This window comes from Mauremys mutica, chromosome 1, assembly GCF_020497125.1.
Source record: "Mauremys mutica isolate MM-2020 ecotype Southern chromosome 1, ASM2049712v1, whole genome shotgun sequence".
Taxonomy (NCBI): Eukaryota; Metazoa; Chordata; order Testudines; family Geoemydidae; genus Mauremys; species Mauremys mutica.
This window is the reverse complement of record NC_059072.1, coordinates 28,184,576-28,202,274: the sequence shown is the minus strand read 5'-3', so window position 1 is coordinate 28,202,274 and position 17,699 is coordinate 28,184,576. Positions and strand designations below refer to the sequence as shown.

Below are 17,699 nucleotides of genomic sequence, written 5' to 3'. Positions count from 1 at the left end.
GCCAGAAGAGGGTGACAGAATGTGTTTATACACTGTCTGTGTTTCTTAGTGTACTAATGGGGAGTGTAGCACTGTAAGCCCAGAAGGCACAGGGAAGCCAAAGCATTTAGAAAGAAGAAAAAGAGTCACTGAGCCTGATTCTACACTGCCCTGTGCTTTGTGTCGTCATTTACAACTGCGCCAATCAGACTGAAAGTGCTACCAGTTCAGAAGGGTGACATTCACTGACACAGCTGTAAATGACTCGAGGCGAACCCGGTGTGCATGGACAGAAGGCGAATAGGGTCCTGTTATATGAGCTTGTCAAGTCTTCTGAGATGTCTCACCTGGGGGAAATAATGGATTTGAATTACAGGGCTCCTGTAGCTCTTATCCTGGGAGGGGATTCAGCCTGCACCATGAAGGACATTAAAGTCCCGGTCTTTGGCCCTCTGATCTGACCATTTTGTGTTGCTCTCATGGCTCAGAGGCATAAAACTGCCCTAAGAAGGCAACTGAGGAGTCCTCTCGCCTAGAGGAATCCCAGGCTGGCATAAAGGTCTACATCACTCCCTCCCAGCCCACCGCTGGCGAAGTACGCATGTTGCAGGCAGGACCGGAGGTGGCTGGAGTGTGCCCTGAAAATCTCCAGCTGGCGCAACAGCCCATTGGGGAATTTTGCAGCCAGCGCAGATTAGGAAAATGGTGAGGCTACACTAATTTATTCTGGAGGTGCTGGAGAGAACAGCCCTCAGGATCAGATGAGTTTAAGCCACTTTTGCCGCTCCCCACCCCCCTTTCACTTCCACGTTGAGCACAGCTCAGCCAGACCCAAGGACCCAGCCCTACCCTAAGAATGTATTAACCTGATATAAAGTATGCTGCTTCTTCATAAGGGTAGCGACAGAAGGAAATAAGATAACTTAAAACTGGAGCCAAAGGAGTTTATCAAACCTGGATTGTTTCTCATCTTGTACCAAAAGGCACAGATAGATTGAAGGACATATCGTATTTTTGTTTGTCTTACATGGATTTATGGAGAAATGCATATTAGGTGGACTGATGCTGTAGACAAGTGTGCTGACAATGCCTTCACCATCTGGATCTTTAGCTGTCATATTGGCAACAACATTTCCTGGGCTGGTTTCCTCTGGAATCCTGTAGACTCTCTCTTTCCTAGAGTAGACCAAGTTCAACAGAGGCAAATAAATGTTCCCCCACGCCCATTGCTAAGTGTCAATATTGCTTGACAGTCATAGAATTGTAGATGTCGGAAATAGAAGAGACCTGATAGATCATCCAGTCCATCTCCTGCAAATGGATTAGCTGTTTTCATTCCATCCACATGCAGGTTAAAAAAATAAAAATAGCAGCAGCAGTATAAGGAATCTTGCTATGGAATAAACACAGTCACTGCTTCCAGGACAATAATATTTTAAAGAGCTTGTCTCAGTGGTGCAATAAATTTTTAAATGACAGGGTTTGCTTTCCCCTGACTGAGCATGCCCAGAACTCCAGGCAACATTTGATTCACTTTATTTATAAAACTAGCTCAATATATTCACCCCGGTAGGGCTTGATTTCTCCTGAATGAGTTTATGGCCCAGGCATTGTTTTACATGCAAATTTGCATGGTTACTTGTGATTATTGCAGCTGCATGTACAAATGAGTATTCAGATGTGCAATTGCTGTTATTGCATGTGCAAAGGTAGGCATGGCAGAGCACCTAAGTCTGGGCTGCAGAGACGCACTTATCTCTGCTTGTGCTCTATTCAATTATTTATCCAAAATGGAACAGCATCAACAGAAAAGATTGATGGAGCCAAACATCAAAATATCCCATAGCTCAGTGTTTAGAGTACTCTCCTGAGAGGTGTGGCAGACCTGTGTTCAAATCCTTTCCCCTCACTCAGGCAGAGTGGGGAACTGAGCCTAGGTCTCCCCCATATCAGGTGAGTGCACTAACACAGAGGTTCTCAAAGCCGGTCCGCCGCTTGCTCAGGAAAGCTCCTGGCAGGCCAGACTGGTTTGTTTACCTGCCGCGTCCGCAGGTTCGTCCGATCACGGCTTCCACTGGCTGCAGTTCACCGCTCCAGGCCAATGGGGGCTGCGGGAAGTGGCAGAGGCCAAAGAATGTGCTGGCCGCCCTTCCCAGAGCCCCCATTGGCCTGGAGCGGCAAATCTCAGCCAGTGGGAGCCACAATCGGCCGAATCTGTGGACACAGCTGGTAAACAAACCGGCCCGGCCTGCCAGGGGCTTTCCCTGAACAAGCGACAGACCAGCTTTGAGAACCACTACTCTAACCACTGGGATAAAAGTTATAAGGGAGGCACCATATCCTCCTGCTCCAACTGGATTTTGAATGGCCCTGATCTGGCAGGCATGCTCAGGGTGCCTGCCAGATTAGGCCCTGCAGGGAAGATAGGCAGGTGAATGTCTATCTTCCCCCAGTTCATGGATCATGCTGGGAGGTAGGCAGGAGACAGGTGTCCAGACCCCTAGAAGGAGGCAGCAGTGCACATGCCCAGAGGCAGAAAAGTAGCTAGGGAACTTTTACAGTAGATGTCTAGGTACCTAAAGGCTGCCACCTGAGCAGGGGGCTTATGAATTGCAGTGGACCCTAAAATTGAGACTTAGGGCCCAGATTCATAAAGATATTTAGGCTCCTAACTTCCAGTTAAATCAATGGAAGTAAGGAGTCTAAGTACCTTTGTGGATCTGGACCGTAGACCTTATTTTGACCTTCTGCATAGGGGTGAGTTTCAGACAGAGTGTATGTCTTCATGCTTGACTTAGCATTAAACACGAGCTTTGAAAATTAACTGTAATAACATATACAAGGACAATGGAAAGAAACATCCAACAAGAGACTAAGAAGTCAAAACAAAATGAAAATAAATAGTTATTATAATAGTTATTAATGTTTGCCAGAAGCTGGGAATGGGTGACAGAGAATGGATCACTTGGTGGTTGTCCTGTTCTGTTCATTCTCTCTGAAACACCTGGCATTGGCCACTGTCGGAAGACAAGATACTGGGCTGGAAGGACCATTGTTCTGACCAGTATGGCCATTCTTATGTATTATTATTTGTTTCATTGTGGCACCAGTCATGGAGCAGGACTCCATTGCGATAGGCTCTGAACAAAAAAATAGTCCCTGCCTCAAATAGCTTACAATCTGAGTTTAAGAAAGATGGATATAGAAAGAGGGAGAAGTACATGTACACAATGAGACATTGTATCAGTTAATGGCTATATTACAGAGTCTCCCAAAAGGTTGAACCAATGATGCTGGGGCTGAAAAGTCTGAGAACCATTTGTATTTTTAGGGTACAAAGTGAATGTTTCACTTACGTGGTAAAGTAAGGTGTTTCATCATTGGTGTTAATGATGTTGACTATCACTGTCCTGGTGGTGCTCAGCCCTAGGCGGTCTGTCACTGTTATGTTTAACACATAACTGTTAAATAAAAACAAAATCAAACCAGAATCACTCTGTGGATTACATGCAGTAGGTCTCTGTTAATAATGAACAACAAGAATAATCAGAGGATCAAAATGAATACTTACGTATGTGGATCTCTCTCAAAATCAAATTCTTTTGTGGAAGAAATGGTTCCAGTTTGAGAGACAGTGAATGACTCTGACACAGGAGTACATGAATACTGGAATAAAAGGATTATGAATTAGCATCTGTATCTTTTTAAAACATCCAGCCATTCGTTCACGGGCTTACAGAATGGATCAAGGAAACATATGCCCCACGTTTACAGTATTGTCACAGAACTCTGTGTAAGGAGATGTACAGGCATCATGGTCATCAGCAGGATCGAACCCAGGACATTCATCACCAGAAACGCAAGCCACTGTCACTTGAGCTATAGAAGTAAGTCTGCGGGTAAACAGCAAGCAGGGCATGACAGTGGTCCCCATTAGAAAGAGACATGGTCACACAACAAGCTAGTCATTGTGTCACATTTGTATCAGAATAATTCTCACCCCCTCTGGTATCCTAATCCATGAAAATAATGTAATTTACTGGCTAGTGTGTGCGCACGCGCCACTACCCATCTAGTGGTTGGGCAGCAGGAGATACTTAAGCAAGTCTGACATTTATCCAGAAGAGAGCAGTGGTGCACAGATATTTAACCAGCACAGTATAACCTCCATGTCCAAGGTAGATCATCTCTTTCTGCATTTAACTAATATTCTGTATGTCAGTTGATATGCTCCTCTACATTGTTACTAACAACACACTGCCCAGGTCCTCATTTGGTGTAAATCAGCATGGATCTATTGTCTTCAGTGGAGCTATACAAATGTTTTTTACAAATGTTGAGGTTACAGCCATTATCAAGATAGAGCAGATATGGGGCGGGGGGGGGGGGGAGAAGAATCCATTGTAGGACAGGAGTTGCAAAGCTTTTTGCTCTTCATCTCTTGGAGGTCCGTGCAAGATAGATGGAGAGGAGAACAGTGACACACAGTGCAGTTGTACGATGACTTTGTGTTTTTATTCAGGAAACTGCTCCCAGCTTGCAAATTAATTCCAGTGTGAATTAATCTACCAATGTGATATATGCCATCATATGCCAGCAATGCCCCTCTGCCATGTATATTGGCCAAACCAGACAGTCTCTACGCAAAAGAATAAATGGACACAAATCTGACATCAGAAATAATAACATTCAAAAACCAGTAGGAGAACACTTCAGTCTCTCTGGTCACTCAATAACAGACCTAAAAGTGGCAATTCTTCAACAAAAAAACTTCAAAAAACAGACTCCAACATGAAGCTGCGGAACTGGAATTAATTTGCAAACTGGATACCATGAGATTAGGCCTGAATAAAGACTGGGAGTGGTTGGGTGATTACAAAACCTAAACTTAATTTCCCCAATACTAATTTCTCCCTACTTGCATTTGATGAAGTGGGCTGTAGCCCATGAAAGCTCATGCTCAAATAAATTTGTTAGTCTCTAAGGTGCCACAAGTACTCCTGTTCTTTTTGCTGATACAGACTAACACAGCTGCTACTCTGAAACCTTTCTTCCTACTCTTACTCACACCTTCTTGTCAACTGTCTGTGATGGGCCACCCTCTTACCACTTCAAAAGTTAGAACATAAGAACATAAGAAAGGCCGTACCGGGTCAGACCAAAGGTCCATCTAGCCCAGTATCTGTCTACCGACAGTGGCCAATGCCAGGTGCCCCAGAGGGAGTGAACCTAACAGGCAATGATCAAGTGATCTCTCTCCTGCCATCCATCTCCATCCTCTGACGAACAGAGGCTAGGGACACCATTTTACCCATCCTGGCTAATAGCCATTTATGGACTTAGCCACCATGAATTTATCCAGTCCCCTTTTAAACATTGTTATAGTCCTAGCTTTCACAACCTCCTCAGGTAAGGAGTTCCACAAGTTGACTGTGTGCTGCATGAAGAAGAACTTCCTTTTATATGTTTTAAACCTGCTGCCTATTAATTTCATTTGGTGACCCCTAGTTCTTGTATTATGGGAATAAGTAAATAACTTTTCCTTATCCGCTTTCTCAACATCACTCATGATTTTATATACCTCTATCATATCCCCCCTTAATCTTCTCTTTTCCAAGCTGAAGAGTCCTAGCCTCTTTAATCTTTCCTCATATGGGACCCTCTCCAAACCCCTAATCATTTTAGTTGCCCTTTTCTGAACCTTTTCTAGTGCTAGAATATCTTTTCTGAGGTGAGGAGACCACATCTGTACACAGTATTCAAGATGTGGGCGTACCATGGATTTATATAAGGGCAATAATATATTCTCAGTCTTATTCTCTATCCCCTTTTTTGTTATTAAGTTATTTTTCCTCCCTTGGTATCCTGCTGTTAATTGATTTATCTTGTTAGCCTGACCTCACACTTGGTAAAGCAATCCCCATCTTTTCATGTATTTATACCTGCTCCTGGGTAAGAATGGTGTCCCTAGCCTCTGTTCGTCAGAGGATGGAGATGGATGGCAGGAGAGAGATCACTTGATCATTGCCTGTTAGGTTCACTCCCTCTGGGGCACCTGGCATTGGCCACTGTCGGTAGACAGATACTGGGCTAGATGGACCTTTGGTCTGACCCGGTACGGCCTTTCTTATGTTCTTATGTTCTGTATTTTTCACTTCATGCCTCTGATGAAGTGGATTTTAGCCCATGGACGCTTATGCCCAAATAAATGTGTTAGTCTCTAAGGTGCCACAAAGACTCCTCATTGTTTATCCCACAGTGCAACTCACCACTGTCCAATGCAGAGTCTTTTGGGAAGTTTTTGCAATGCCTGATGGGGCCAAAACAAATTGTGGACGGGTGAATGGGAGCCTGGGGTCAACTTCCCATAATGCAGTGTTCTCCATCCCATAATTTCATCTGCATACCATAAATTTCGTGCCTTCTTTTCAAAATCCCATAAACCCCCATATCTCCCCTCGCTGTCTGCCATCTCTGAGAGATGCATAGAGCCTGCACAGTTCTACACTGTTGTCATGAGCATTGCAAGCATAAGGTGCATGATCCTGCAGTATTGCAGAGCCTCAGTAGGAGCTGCAGGGAACATAACAATTCCTTGGAGGCTAGATTGCCGTGGGACATAGAAAACAACAATTGAAGATTCTTGGTGGCATTCATGGAGCAGCTGGAGATAGTAAGGTGCTGGTTCTGGGACCGAGGAAACAAGCACTGACTGGTGAAATTGCATCATCATGCAACTTCAGGCTGATGAGCCGTGGCTGCAGAACTTTTGGATGCGCAAGGCCACATTCCTAGATCTGTGTGCCAAATTTGCCCCAGCCATCCAATGCAGGGACACCAAAATGAAAGCTGCAGTGATACCTGAGAAGCAATTAGTGATTGTACCCTGGAAACCAGATGGCTACAGCCAGTTGGGAGTCAATCTGGAGTCAGGAAATCCATCACAGAGGCCGTTGTCATGCATGTGTGCAGGGCCGTTAATCACCTCCTGCTATGCAGGCTTGTGACTCTCAGCACTGTGCAGGACATAGTGGATGGTTTTGCAGCAATGGGGTTCCTGAACTGTGGTGGGGTGACAGATAGCACACCTATTAATTTTTTTGGAGTCAGACCACCTTGCCAGAATACGGCAACAGAAAGAGCTACTTTTCTATGGTTAAGCAACCACTGCGGGATCACTGGGGATGCTTTACTGACAGCAGTGTGGGCTGGTCAAGGAAAGTGCGTGACACATGCGTCTTTAAGAACAAAGGACTGTTCAGAAAGCTGCAAACAGGGACTTTCTTTCCCAACTGGCAGATTGCCATTGGCACTGTTGAAATGCCAATAGTGATCCTGGGGAACCCTGCCTATCTATCCTTTGCTCCTATGGCTCATGAAGCCATACTCCTGCCCCCTCAACAGCACCAAGGAGCACTTCAGCTACAGGCTCAGCAGGTGCAGAACGACAGGTGGATGTGCCTTTGGTCATTTCCAGGGTAGCTGATATTGTTTCCTTACAAGATTGGACCTGAGTGAGAAAAATATCCCCAAGGTTATAGCTGCCTGCTGTGTCCTGTGAAGCAAAGGGGGAAAAGTTTCTGCCAGGGTGGAGGTGGCACAGCTGTCTGCTGAATTTGAATAGCCAGATACAAGGGCTATTAGAAGAGTTCAAAGCGGACCTGTATAGCTCAGGGAGGCTTTGAAAGACCATTTTGATAATGAGCCCGAATAGCGTGTGTTTGCTGTAGTGTGCTCCACCTGGCCTTGCTCTTTTGTGGCCCAGTATGAATCTTAAGAACATAAGAAAGGCCGTACCGGGTCAGACCAAAGGTCCATCTAGCCCAAACCTTTTCTAGTGCTAGAATATCTTTTTTGAGGTGAGGAGACCACATCTGTACACAGTATTCGAGATGTGGGCGTACCATGGATTTAGATAAGGGCAATAATATATTCTCAGTCTTATTCTCTATCCCCTTTTTAATGATTCCTAACATCCTGTTTGCTTTTTTGACCACCTCTGCACACTGTGTGGACATCTTCAGAGAACTATCCACGATGACGCCAAGATCTTTTTCCTGACTCGTTGTAGCTAAATTAGCCCCCATCATGTTGTATGTATAGTTGGGGTTATTTTTTCCAATGTGCATTACTTTACATTTATCCACGTTAAATTTCATTTGCCATTTTGTTGCCCAATCACTTAGTTTTTTGAGAACTTTTTGAAGTTCTTCACAATCTGCTTTGGTCTTAACTATCTTGAGTAGTTTAGTATCATCTGCAAACTTTGCCACCTCACTGTTTACCCCTTTCTCCAGATCATTTATGAATAAATTGAATAGGATTGGTCCGAGGACTGACCCTTGGGGAACACCACTAGTTACCCCTCTCCATTCTGAGAATTTACCATTAATTCCTACCCTTTGTTCCCTGTCCTTTAACCAGTTCTCAGTCCATGAAAGGACCTTCCCTTTTATCCCATGACAGCTTAATTTACGTAAGAGCCTTTGGTGAGGGACCTTGTCAAAAGCTTTCTGGAAATATAAGTACACTATGTCCACCGGATCCCCCTTGTCCACATGTTTGTTGACCCCTTCAAAGAACTCTAATAGATTAGTAAGACATGATTTCCCTTTACAGAAACCATGTTGACTATTGCTCAAGAGTTTATGTTTTTCTATGTGTCTGACAATTTTATTCCTTACTATTGTTTCAACTAATTTGCCCGGTACCGACGTTAGACTTACCGGTCTGTAATTGCCGGGATCACCCCTAGAGCCCTTTTTAAATATTGGCGTTACATTAGCTAACTTCCAGTCATTGGGTACCAAAGCCGATTTAAAGGACAGGTTACAAACCTTAGTTAATAGTTCCGCAACTTCACATTTGAGTTCTTTCAGAACTCTTGGGTGAATGCCATCTGGTCCCGGTGACTTGTTAATGTTGAGTTTATCAATTAATTCCAAAACCTCCTTTAGTGACACTTCAATCTGTGACAATTCCTCAGATTTGTCACCTACAAAAGCCAGCTCAGGTTTGGGAATCTCCCTAACATCCTCAGCCGTGAAGACTGAAGCAAAGAATCCATTTAGTTTCTCCGCAATGACTTTATCATCTTTAAGCGCTCCTTTTGTATTTTGATCATCAAGGGACCCCACTGGTTGTTTAGCAGGCTTCCTGCTTCTGATGTACTTAAAAAACATTTTGTTATTACCTTTGGAGTTTTTGGCTAGCTGTTCTTCAAACTCCTCTTTGGCTTTTCTTATTACACTCTTGCACTTAAGCTGGCAGTGTTTGTGCTCCTTTCTATTTGCCTCACTAGGATTTGACTTCCACTTTTTAAAGGAAGTCTTTTTATCTCTCACTGCTTCTTTTACATGGTTGTTAAGCCACGGTGGCTCTTTTTTAGTTCTTTTACTGTTTTTCTTAATTTGGGGTATACATTGAAGTTGGGCCTCTATTATGGTGTCTTTAAAAAGGGCCCATGCAACTTGCAGGGATTTCACTTTAGTCACTGTACCTTTTAACTTTTGTCTAACTAACCCCTTCATTTTTGTATAGTTCCCCCTTTTGAAATTAAATGCCACAGTGTTGGGCAGTTGTGTTCTTCCCACCACAGGGATGTTGAATGCTATTGTATTATGGTCACTATTTCCAAGCGGTCCTGCTATAGTTACCTCTTGGGCCAGCTCCTGCGCTCCACTCAGGATTAAATCTAGAGTTGCCTCTCCCTTTGTGGGTTCCCATACCAGCTGCTCCATGAAGCAGTCATTTAAAGTATCGAGAAATTTTATCTCTGCATTTCGTCCTGAAGTGAAATGTTCCCAGTCAATATGGGGATAATTGAAATCCCCCACTATTATTGGGTTCTTAATTTTGATAGCCTCTCTAATTTCCCTTAGCATTTCATCTTGTTGTGATTGCTGTGTATTTTGGAATATTACATTGTCAATGCACCTGTTAATATTGTTTATGAATGGTGCTATGGGTTGTGTGACACTGTGCAGTAACAGATAATTGGTTGCTGTCCGACCTGCTAGGCACCAGCCAGTGTATGTTGTGAACTAATAAAGATTAATTTTATTACAAAAAACAGAATTTTATTCTGTAACATTAATGGGGCAATTAAAGAAAACCTTTACAAATGTAATAAAAATTAATAAATTAAAGGAACAGAACTTTTGATGTGGAAAAAACAGTCATGTCCATTTTAGGTACACGTACACCAACTGTGGCTTTCACAGGTCAGTGTATATGAAGCTGTGATTGTCTTCAATGTCCCCTGGGGTGGAGTGATAAAGGTAGTGCACCGACCTCTGACGCCACATGGAATGTTGAGTGGGGACATAGGAAGTTCCTGATATTGAGTTCTCAATGGGCTGCAGAGGGAAGCGAGCATGGAATTGTTGAATATGCAGCCCCACCAGAGTCTGCAGCATATGTGTTTGCTGTCTGAGCAGAACAAGCATGTCCTGCTGCACCTCCCTCTGCTCTTCCTGCACCTTTCTCCTCTCCACTCTATCCTTCTCCAGGTTATCAGCAAGGGTCATCCTCCAGGCCCTATGCTCATTCTCTGATGCAGCACTGGCTTGCAGGATCTCCTGGAATATGTCATCCTTAGTCCTCTTTTCCTCCTCCGTATCTGGCTCAGACATTCCATGAGTGGGCAGGGGCGGCTCTAGGAATTTGGCCGCCCCAAGCAGTCATGCCTGCTGGAGGTGCACCGGAGCCGTGGGACCAGCGTACCTCCCGCAGGCATGACTACGGAGGGTCCGCTGGTCCCGCGGCTCCAGTGGACCTCCCGCAGCTGCGGAGGGTTCGCTGGTCCCGCGACTCCGGTGGAGCAACTGCAGTCATGCCTGCGGGTGGTCCACCCGAGCCGCGGGACCAGCGAACCATCCGCAGTCATGCCTGCGGGAGGTCCGCTGGACCCACGGCTCCGGTGCACCTCCCGCAGGCATGACTGCGGAAGGTCCGCCGGACCCGCCTGCCACCCTGCCGGCAAAATGCCACCCCAAGCCCACGCTTGGCGCGCTGGGGTCTGGAGCCGGCCCTGTGAGTGGGGATGGGGAGACCCTACAGGCTGCTATGGCAGCAGCTGCAGGTACAACACACAGAGATGCCTTTGTCAGTGTATTCATGATGGAAATTGAAACGTAAAATGTTGAACTCACTCCCCTTGCTCCCCAAAAGTTGGGGATTCTCACTTCTGCTTGGGATTGATTGAGCATGGCACCAGCCATGCTGAGTATGGCCTTCCGGCGGTTGGGAAAATGAGAAGGGAATTACTCTGTTGCATAATTCTGGTTGTATAGGGCAATGGAACGGAATACTGGCACCATTTCCCACAGGGGGTGGTGATGTTAGCTGCTATCTCATTCCTGAGGGTAACAAAGGCAGAGAGAGTGCAGCTGCTGCTGGCATCCCAATGCCACCCAGGCCCATAAGCTGCTAGCCTGTGTACTACAATGGTGCCTGTTAAAGTGGGGGTATGATAGAGGTACATAAAATCATGAGTGATGTGGAGAAAGTGAATATGGAAAAGTTATTTACTTGTTCCCATAATATAAGAACTAGGGGCCACCAAATGAAATTAATGGGCAGCAGGTTTAAAACAAATAAAAGGAAGTTCTTCTTCACACAGCGCACAGTCAACCTGTGGAACTCCTTGCCTGAGGAGCTTGTGAAGGCTAGGACTATAACAGGGTTTAAAAGAGAAGTAGATAAATTCATAGAGGTTAAATCCATTAATGGCTATTAGCCAGGATGGGTAAGGAATGGTGTCCCTAGCCTCTGTTTGTCAGAGGGTGGAGATGGATGGCAGGAGAGAGATCACTTGATCATTACCTGTTAGGTTCACTCCCTCTGGGGCACCTGGCATTGGCCACTGTCAGCAGACAGGATACTGGGCTGGATGGCCCTTTGGTCTGACCCAGTATGGCCATTCTTATGTTCTTATGAAGTACTCGCTGAGTGGCATGGGAAAGTGTCCTACTGTGGTGGAATAAATAAGGCAGCCTTCCCAGAAACCTTCTGCAGAGGATTGCAGAGTACCTCCAGGAAAGTTTCATCAAGATCTCTCTAAAGGATTCACAGGACATCAGAGTGCACATAAGCAAACTGCTCCACATGCCCCCCTCCGCAGATCTAGAGGAGAATGAAAAGCAGATAGAAACTTTGCATCTCTTAGTTGTCTCACTATCTCTTCTAGCACAAGTAAAAGTGAGTAAATCAACAGATGTGTCCTGCTCCTTTGGGGCTTCCATCCCTGTAATTTCAAAGCAAACTGCATACTTACTAGAGGTTCCTTCCCCTGCATCAGGCTCGCCTGTGCTTGACAGTCATGACTGGCTGGACTCCAATGGAGTCAAAACCAGGTCCTGGCTCACTGAGCAGCTAGATCCCCCAGTCACCTGGCCCCCATACTCCTCCTCCTCGTCCACTCCTTCTCACTGTTCATGGCAGAAGCCTGTGATTCGGGCTCCTCAGAAGTATTCGCAGTGCTCTTGGGAGTAGTGGTGGGGTCTCTGCTAAGGATGGCATGCAGCTCTCTGCAGCTCAGCACCAGATCAATTGTTGGCCTCTCTGGCCTTCTGGTACTCCTGCCGCAGCTCCTTGGCTTTCACATGGCACTGCTGCTGGTCCCTGTGGTAGCCCTTCTCCGGCATCTGCTGAGCAACCTACTCATAGATGTCCACATTTCTGTGGCTTGTTCAGAGTTGTGTTTGCACAGCCTCTTCTCCCCAGAGATCCAGGAAATCCACCACCTCCTGTCTCCTCCAGGCAGGAGCGCGTCTGGAGTGTGTAGCCAGCATAGTCACTTGGGCAGTCGCACTCAACAGTGGAGAGCTGCTAGGTGTGCTCGCCAAGCCAGGCAATCAGAAAAAGGAATTTCAGAAATTCATGGGGCTTCCCATCTACCTGACCCCAGGGCAGCAGAGTTCACAGCAGTGACCAGAGCAGTCACTGAGGGACATTGTGAGACAGCTGCTGGAGGCCAGTAATAGTTGACATAAGTAACAGAGTGTCTATATTCACACTGCATCAACCTAACTACGTTGACCCTGACTCTATGTTGCTTGGGGAGATGGTGTTATTAAATCAGTGTAGTGGGGCACTTAAGTCATCAGGAGCCAAATTTAAGTGGAGACACATCACCAGCTAGGTTAATGTAAGGTGCCTTGAGTCAACCTAACTGTGTTGATTTAGTTGGGGATTGATGATTTAGTTGGGGATTGGTCCTGCTTTGAGCAGGGGTTGGACTAGATGACCTCCTGAGGTCCCTTCCAACCCTGATATTCTATGTGTAGTGTAGACCAGGCCTAACTTAACAAGTGATATTCTAGAACATACAGAATCAAATAATGATAAGCCAGGTGATCAGTAAAGTCTTCTTTAAAATTCTACAGCCTGGTCAGCTGGTGCTACTCCTCTTGTGTTAGTTCTTGGGCTTGTCTACACTTACATTATATAGTGCTCTAACTTGCAGTCTCAGGGGTGTGAAAAATCACACACACACACACACACACACACACACACACACCCTGAGCGCAGCAAGTTTGAGTGCTGTAAAGTGCTAGTGTGGACAGGCTCAGAGGGCTGGGAGTATGGCTCCCAGCCCTCTGAGCTATTCCCCCCGTGGAGATGGAGCTCTCTCCCAGCACTCGCCCTCGACCACACTCACACATAAAAGCACTGTCGCAGGAGTGCTCCCGCGGAAGTGCTTTGAACTCTCTAGTGTAGACTTAGCCATGTGACAAATAGAAATGAAATAGAACCGAGTGTAACCAGAACTCATCTCCTACTGTGATATGTTTAACTGAAGTTGATGAAAAAGCAGCTGAGTAATCAAATCAATTAAGCTAACAAATTCTTGTCAATGGACCACTCTAGTTTTCCTGCTGGGAGTATTATTGTATCACAGTCCATCATTTCTGCATTTGCATCTCCTTATTATGGCTGGGATTTATCACAGGTTCAAAGACTTTTGCCGATGAAGAATTCACTGCAGATATTTTTTTTCTTTCATTGGCAATAATAATTAATCTAGAGCTAAATCCTGAGGCCTTTACACCTTTTCTTATTCAGTCAAACCCACATTGACTTCAGTGGGAGTTTGACTGAGAAAAGACTGAGTAAGGAGGTCAAGAAAGCAGCTCCTAAAATTTAATTGCTCTTTTGAGTAATGCTACAGGCTGAAGTAACACCTGAAATGTCTGTCTGTGATACTGTTGTATCTTTCACCAGTGGGCTTGGCTACACTTGCAAGTTGCAGCGCTGGTAGAGGCTTTCCAGCGCTGCAATTAGTAACTGTCCACACCTGCAAGGCACATCCAGCGCTGCAACTCCCTGGCTGCAGCGCTGGCTGTACACCTGGCCAGGTTGGGGTGTAGCGATTGCAGCGCTGGTGATCTCAAGATAAATGCAATTACTTTTTCCAGATCTGCAAGAAGTGACTTTTCAGAAATTCCTGCGGATACCCAGAACCTTTTCATATCAGCTAGTGCCATTTTTTTAAGCTGTTGGCCACAAATCACACTGTATTGCTTTCCAGATAGCTAAATGCTGACGTTTCATTACATGAAGAGTTATTTCCCCAATGTTTCATTTAAAAGAAACTTCATTGTAACATAAAAGATTAAAAGCCCCATTTAACCATTACTCTGTAAAGGGGTTTTGGAGACAGTTTGTACGAAAGACCCCATTACCTGCTATATCTATGATGGGTCATAGCAAAACCTTGTCTCCAAACTCTGACTTCGGGGTGTTCAAAATTTAAAACCCACTCCATACCCCAGTGGTGAGGGATAGGCCCCTTCTTATAAAAAATAACATTCTGCTGGTCTGTGTTTCATTTCAGCTGACAATATACCTTATTCTATATGCTTGATTAGTGAGCTCAGAGGAGAAGGTTCCTGGGAATTCATTATATTTTAGATGCAGTGGATTGCATTGTCTCTCTCTTTTTTTTCCTTTAATTAAACTTACTGTGAGTTGTGACTGTTCGGGATCAGATGCATCAATCTGGTAAATAACTCCAGGAGGCGTACTATTTCCCTCCAAGATATAAATCATTACAGCTGGATGAATAAAAATATAGTCAATGTTAATTTTATCTTTAAAAAAAGACACAGATATACTAACTATATCAGAACACCTGTTGCATGTACTCACTCTACAACTCAGTCTAATTCCAAAATAAACAAAATACCCAAACACACACCAAAACAACACACAGCTGGGGCAAAAGAACATGTCCCCATGCTGTAAATAGACAACCATCAATATTTGTGATTGTGAACCATACATCACTGACAGGCAGAGCCCCACATAAATCATATCTTGAACTGGTCATTGGTAAATGGCCTGGGCTAGCCTGAATTTTTATGTTGTTGAGGGATTGTGACCAGTACCACCCACCTGCCTCACTGGGTGGGAAACCTGATGGAGCCAGCAGCAACTGGGATAGGCCCAGTTGAATGTGGGAAGAGAACATGTGCTGAGAGGATGCAGGACTGCCCCTCCCCTTAAAAGTCTCTAATCACTGGTTGGCAAGTTTGGGGTGGAAGGGATCTGATTGGTCCCTCACTCTTCCCTTTCATTAATTTAAACCCTAGCTTGGGCCTTGTGAAGCCTCTTGCTTTTTGCTCCATTCTAGCAGCCTCACCCTCCCTTCCTTGTACGAGCAGCTGTGAAGCAGTGTTTTGTGGTTGTTGTAGCTCTGATTGTTTGCCTGGTTTGGGGTCAGGAATGAATTTTTTTCTTCCGGTAGGGGCCAAACTGGCAGAGGGCTGGGAAGTTTTTTTGCCTTCCTTGCAGCATCCCAGAGGCACAGTTGAGTTAAATAAGAGCAGAGTTTAATAATTAATACTCAACAAGGATGTTATTTCATCACAACTTTTGAGTGTGGTTAAAAGGATAAAAGGAATGGTTCGCAGAAGTAAAAGAACTGCGATTTTACTGGCGGGCCTTGTGTTCATGGGATAGGGGGAGACCCTGAGGCCTTTGTGGGCTGAGGTCCCCCCTTTTAGTACCCTTGGTCCCCCTTGGGGGCAGGAGTAGGACTCAGAAAAAGCGAATTGAGTCCTAGAGGTAAGAAGAAGAGAGTCTACCTGAGTTGAAGTGGGTATTCACCCACGAAAGCTCATGCTGCAAAACGTCTGTTAGTCTATAAGGTGCCACAGAATTCTTTGCTGCTTCTACAGAACCAGACTAACACGGCTACCCCTCTGATACCTGAGTTGTGGTTATTGGGTAGGGAATCCCTTAGCCCCCACACTGGAACCACTTAAAATGCCTGGTAGGTGAGAGTTTAGCACCCTGTCCATGTGTTAAATGTAATAAAGTTGTGGCCGGCTGCTTTAAAATCCATCCCCGTGTTTGTCCTTTTTCTTCGCTGTGTCTACATCAATTCAGTTCATACCATGAACTCCTAGGACTAGAATCTAATATGCCAGCTTTCCTAAGTTGTATAGGAATTATTGCTAGCATGGGCGGTTAATGAGTAAGCGAACCTTTAAATCATTATTTACTGTAGACTTTTTTATGTCTGCTGTGTCCTGTGCTTATAGAACATTAATCTGTCCCATGACCCTGACTGGCTGCTCGTGCCTTAAGTAGCTGCAGTAATCCCCAAACAGCAGAATGAGGATTCCTAGATGACAGTGATATGAATATAAAGCTTAATGAGAAACAGACACATTTTAACAACCAGTGAATGTGCCATCAGTGTTAACTGCAGCTGGTATTGTTAACTAACCCCACCCCAGTTAGACAATTCATATGTCTATGTTCACTGATTTACTGCACTCTAGCTGAGTGCTAAACAAGTTCCCAAGTATAGCGTGTTTCAAGCTGCGCCCATCCCCTGAAGTGTCATCATGTCAAATCTAATTATTATTTTTTACAGTCACACCCACAATGTGCTAGGCACTATCTATGCTCAGAAGACCCAGGTCCTTCCCCAAGGAGTTCATTTTGTCTCTTGTACAAAGTATAACATATAAGCAAGAATGCCAGGGATGCTTAAATGTTATTTGTTAAATTGGCTCTTTTTTCAACTAGAAATGAGCCTGAACCAAAACCTGCACAAGCTCTTAATCCTTAACTTTGGCAGGGATCAGTATTTAAACTTAGATCCAAACTTCATCCCTGTCCTCTGCCAGTGAGCCAAAACCCTGAAATAACATTGCCATCTTCCCAGCTAGTGAGGTGTTCCTAAGCCAGAGCTGGATCCACATTTTGTGGCTCTGGCCCATCTGTATTTTTGGGTAGGAAAAAAAAAATCTTTCACTGTTTAATAATTCATTGCTATTCCATACAAAAACACACAGTGTTAGAACACTGACGTTTCAAACTGAAATTCTCAAAAGTCAGGAAGTGACAAAATTATGATTTCTCTTGTAACCTTAATTCTGCCCCCTTTGTATGTGTATATGTTATACAGCCTTCAGTTACATGATGTCATGGGATAAGTTCTGCAGGTCCCTTCGTTACTGAGTGAGCTAAATGGGTGCTCAGTGAGCCAGGCAGCTGTTTGATATTTACTTTTATCCTCTTTGAGATGTGGGGCCATGTACTGAACATACACTGCTCTTCTTCCAAACCCCACCCTGAATGAGGAAGGGATTCTGTGAACTCCAGCCTCATTCTCAACACCCTGACCAATTGCTGCAGCGAATGAAGCAGAGGTGTCCAAGTTCCCACACATTGCACCCCTTACACAGATGGGCCAATATCAC

General features: G+C 44.9%; 1 protein-coding gene across 1 annotated transcript in view; it reads right to left on the bottom strand.

The window, feature by feature from the left end:
• The window catches only part of CDHR3 (cadherin related family member 3), a 71,912-nt gene that overhangs the window by 41,630 nt on the left and 12,583 nt on the right, over window positions 1-17,699 (bottom strand). Inside the window, exons 4-7 of the mRNA XM_044987174.1 lie at window positions 14,947-15,038; window positions 3,551-3,645; window positions 3,336-3,440; window positions 1,007-1,155 (exon numbers count right to left, since the gene is read on the bottom strand). Coding sequence (XP_044843109.1) covers window positions 1,007-1,155; window positions 3,336-3,440; window positions 3,551-3,645; window positions 14,947-15,038 — 441 coding nt within the window. The remainder of the gene's footprint in view (window positions 1-1,006; window positions 1,156-3,335; window positions 3,441-3,550; window positions 3,646-14,946; window positions 15,039-17,699) is intronic.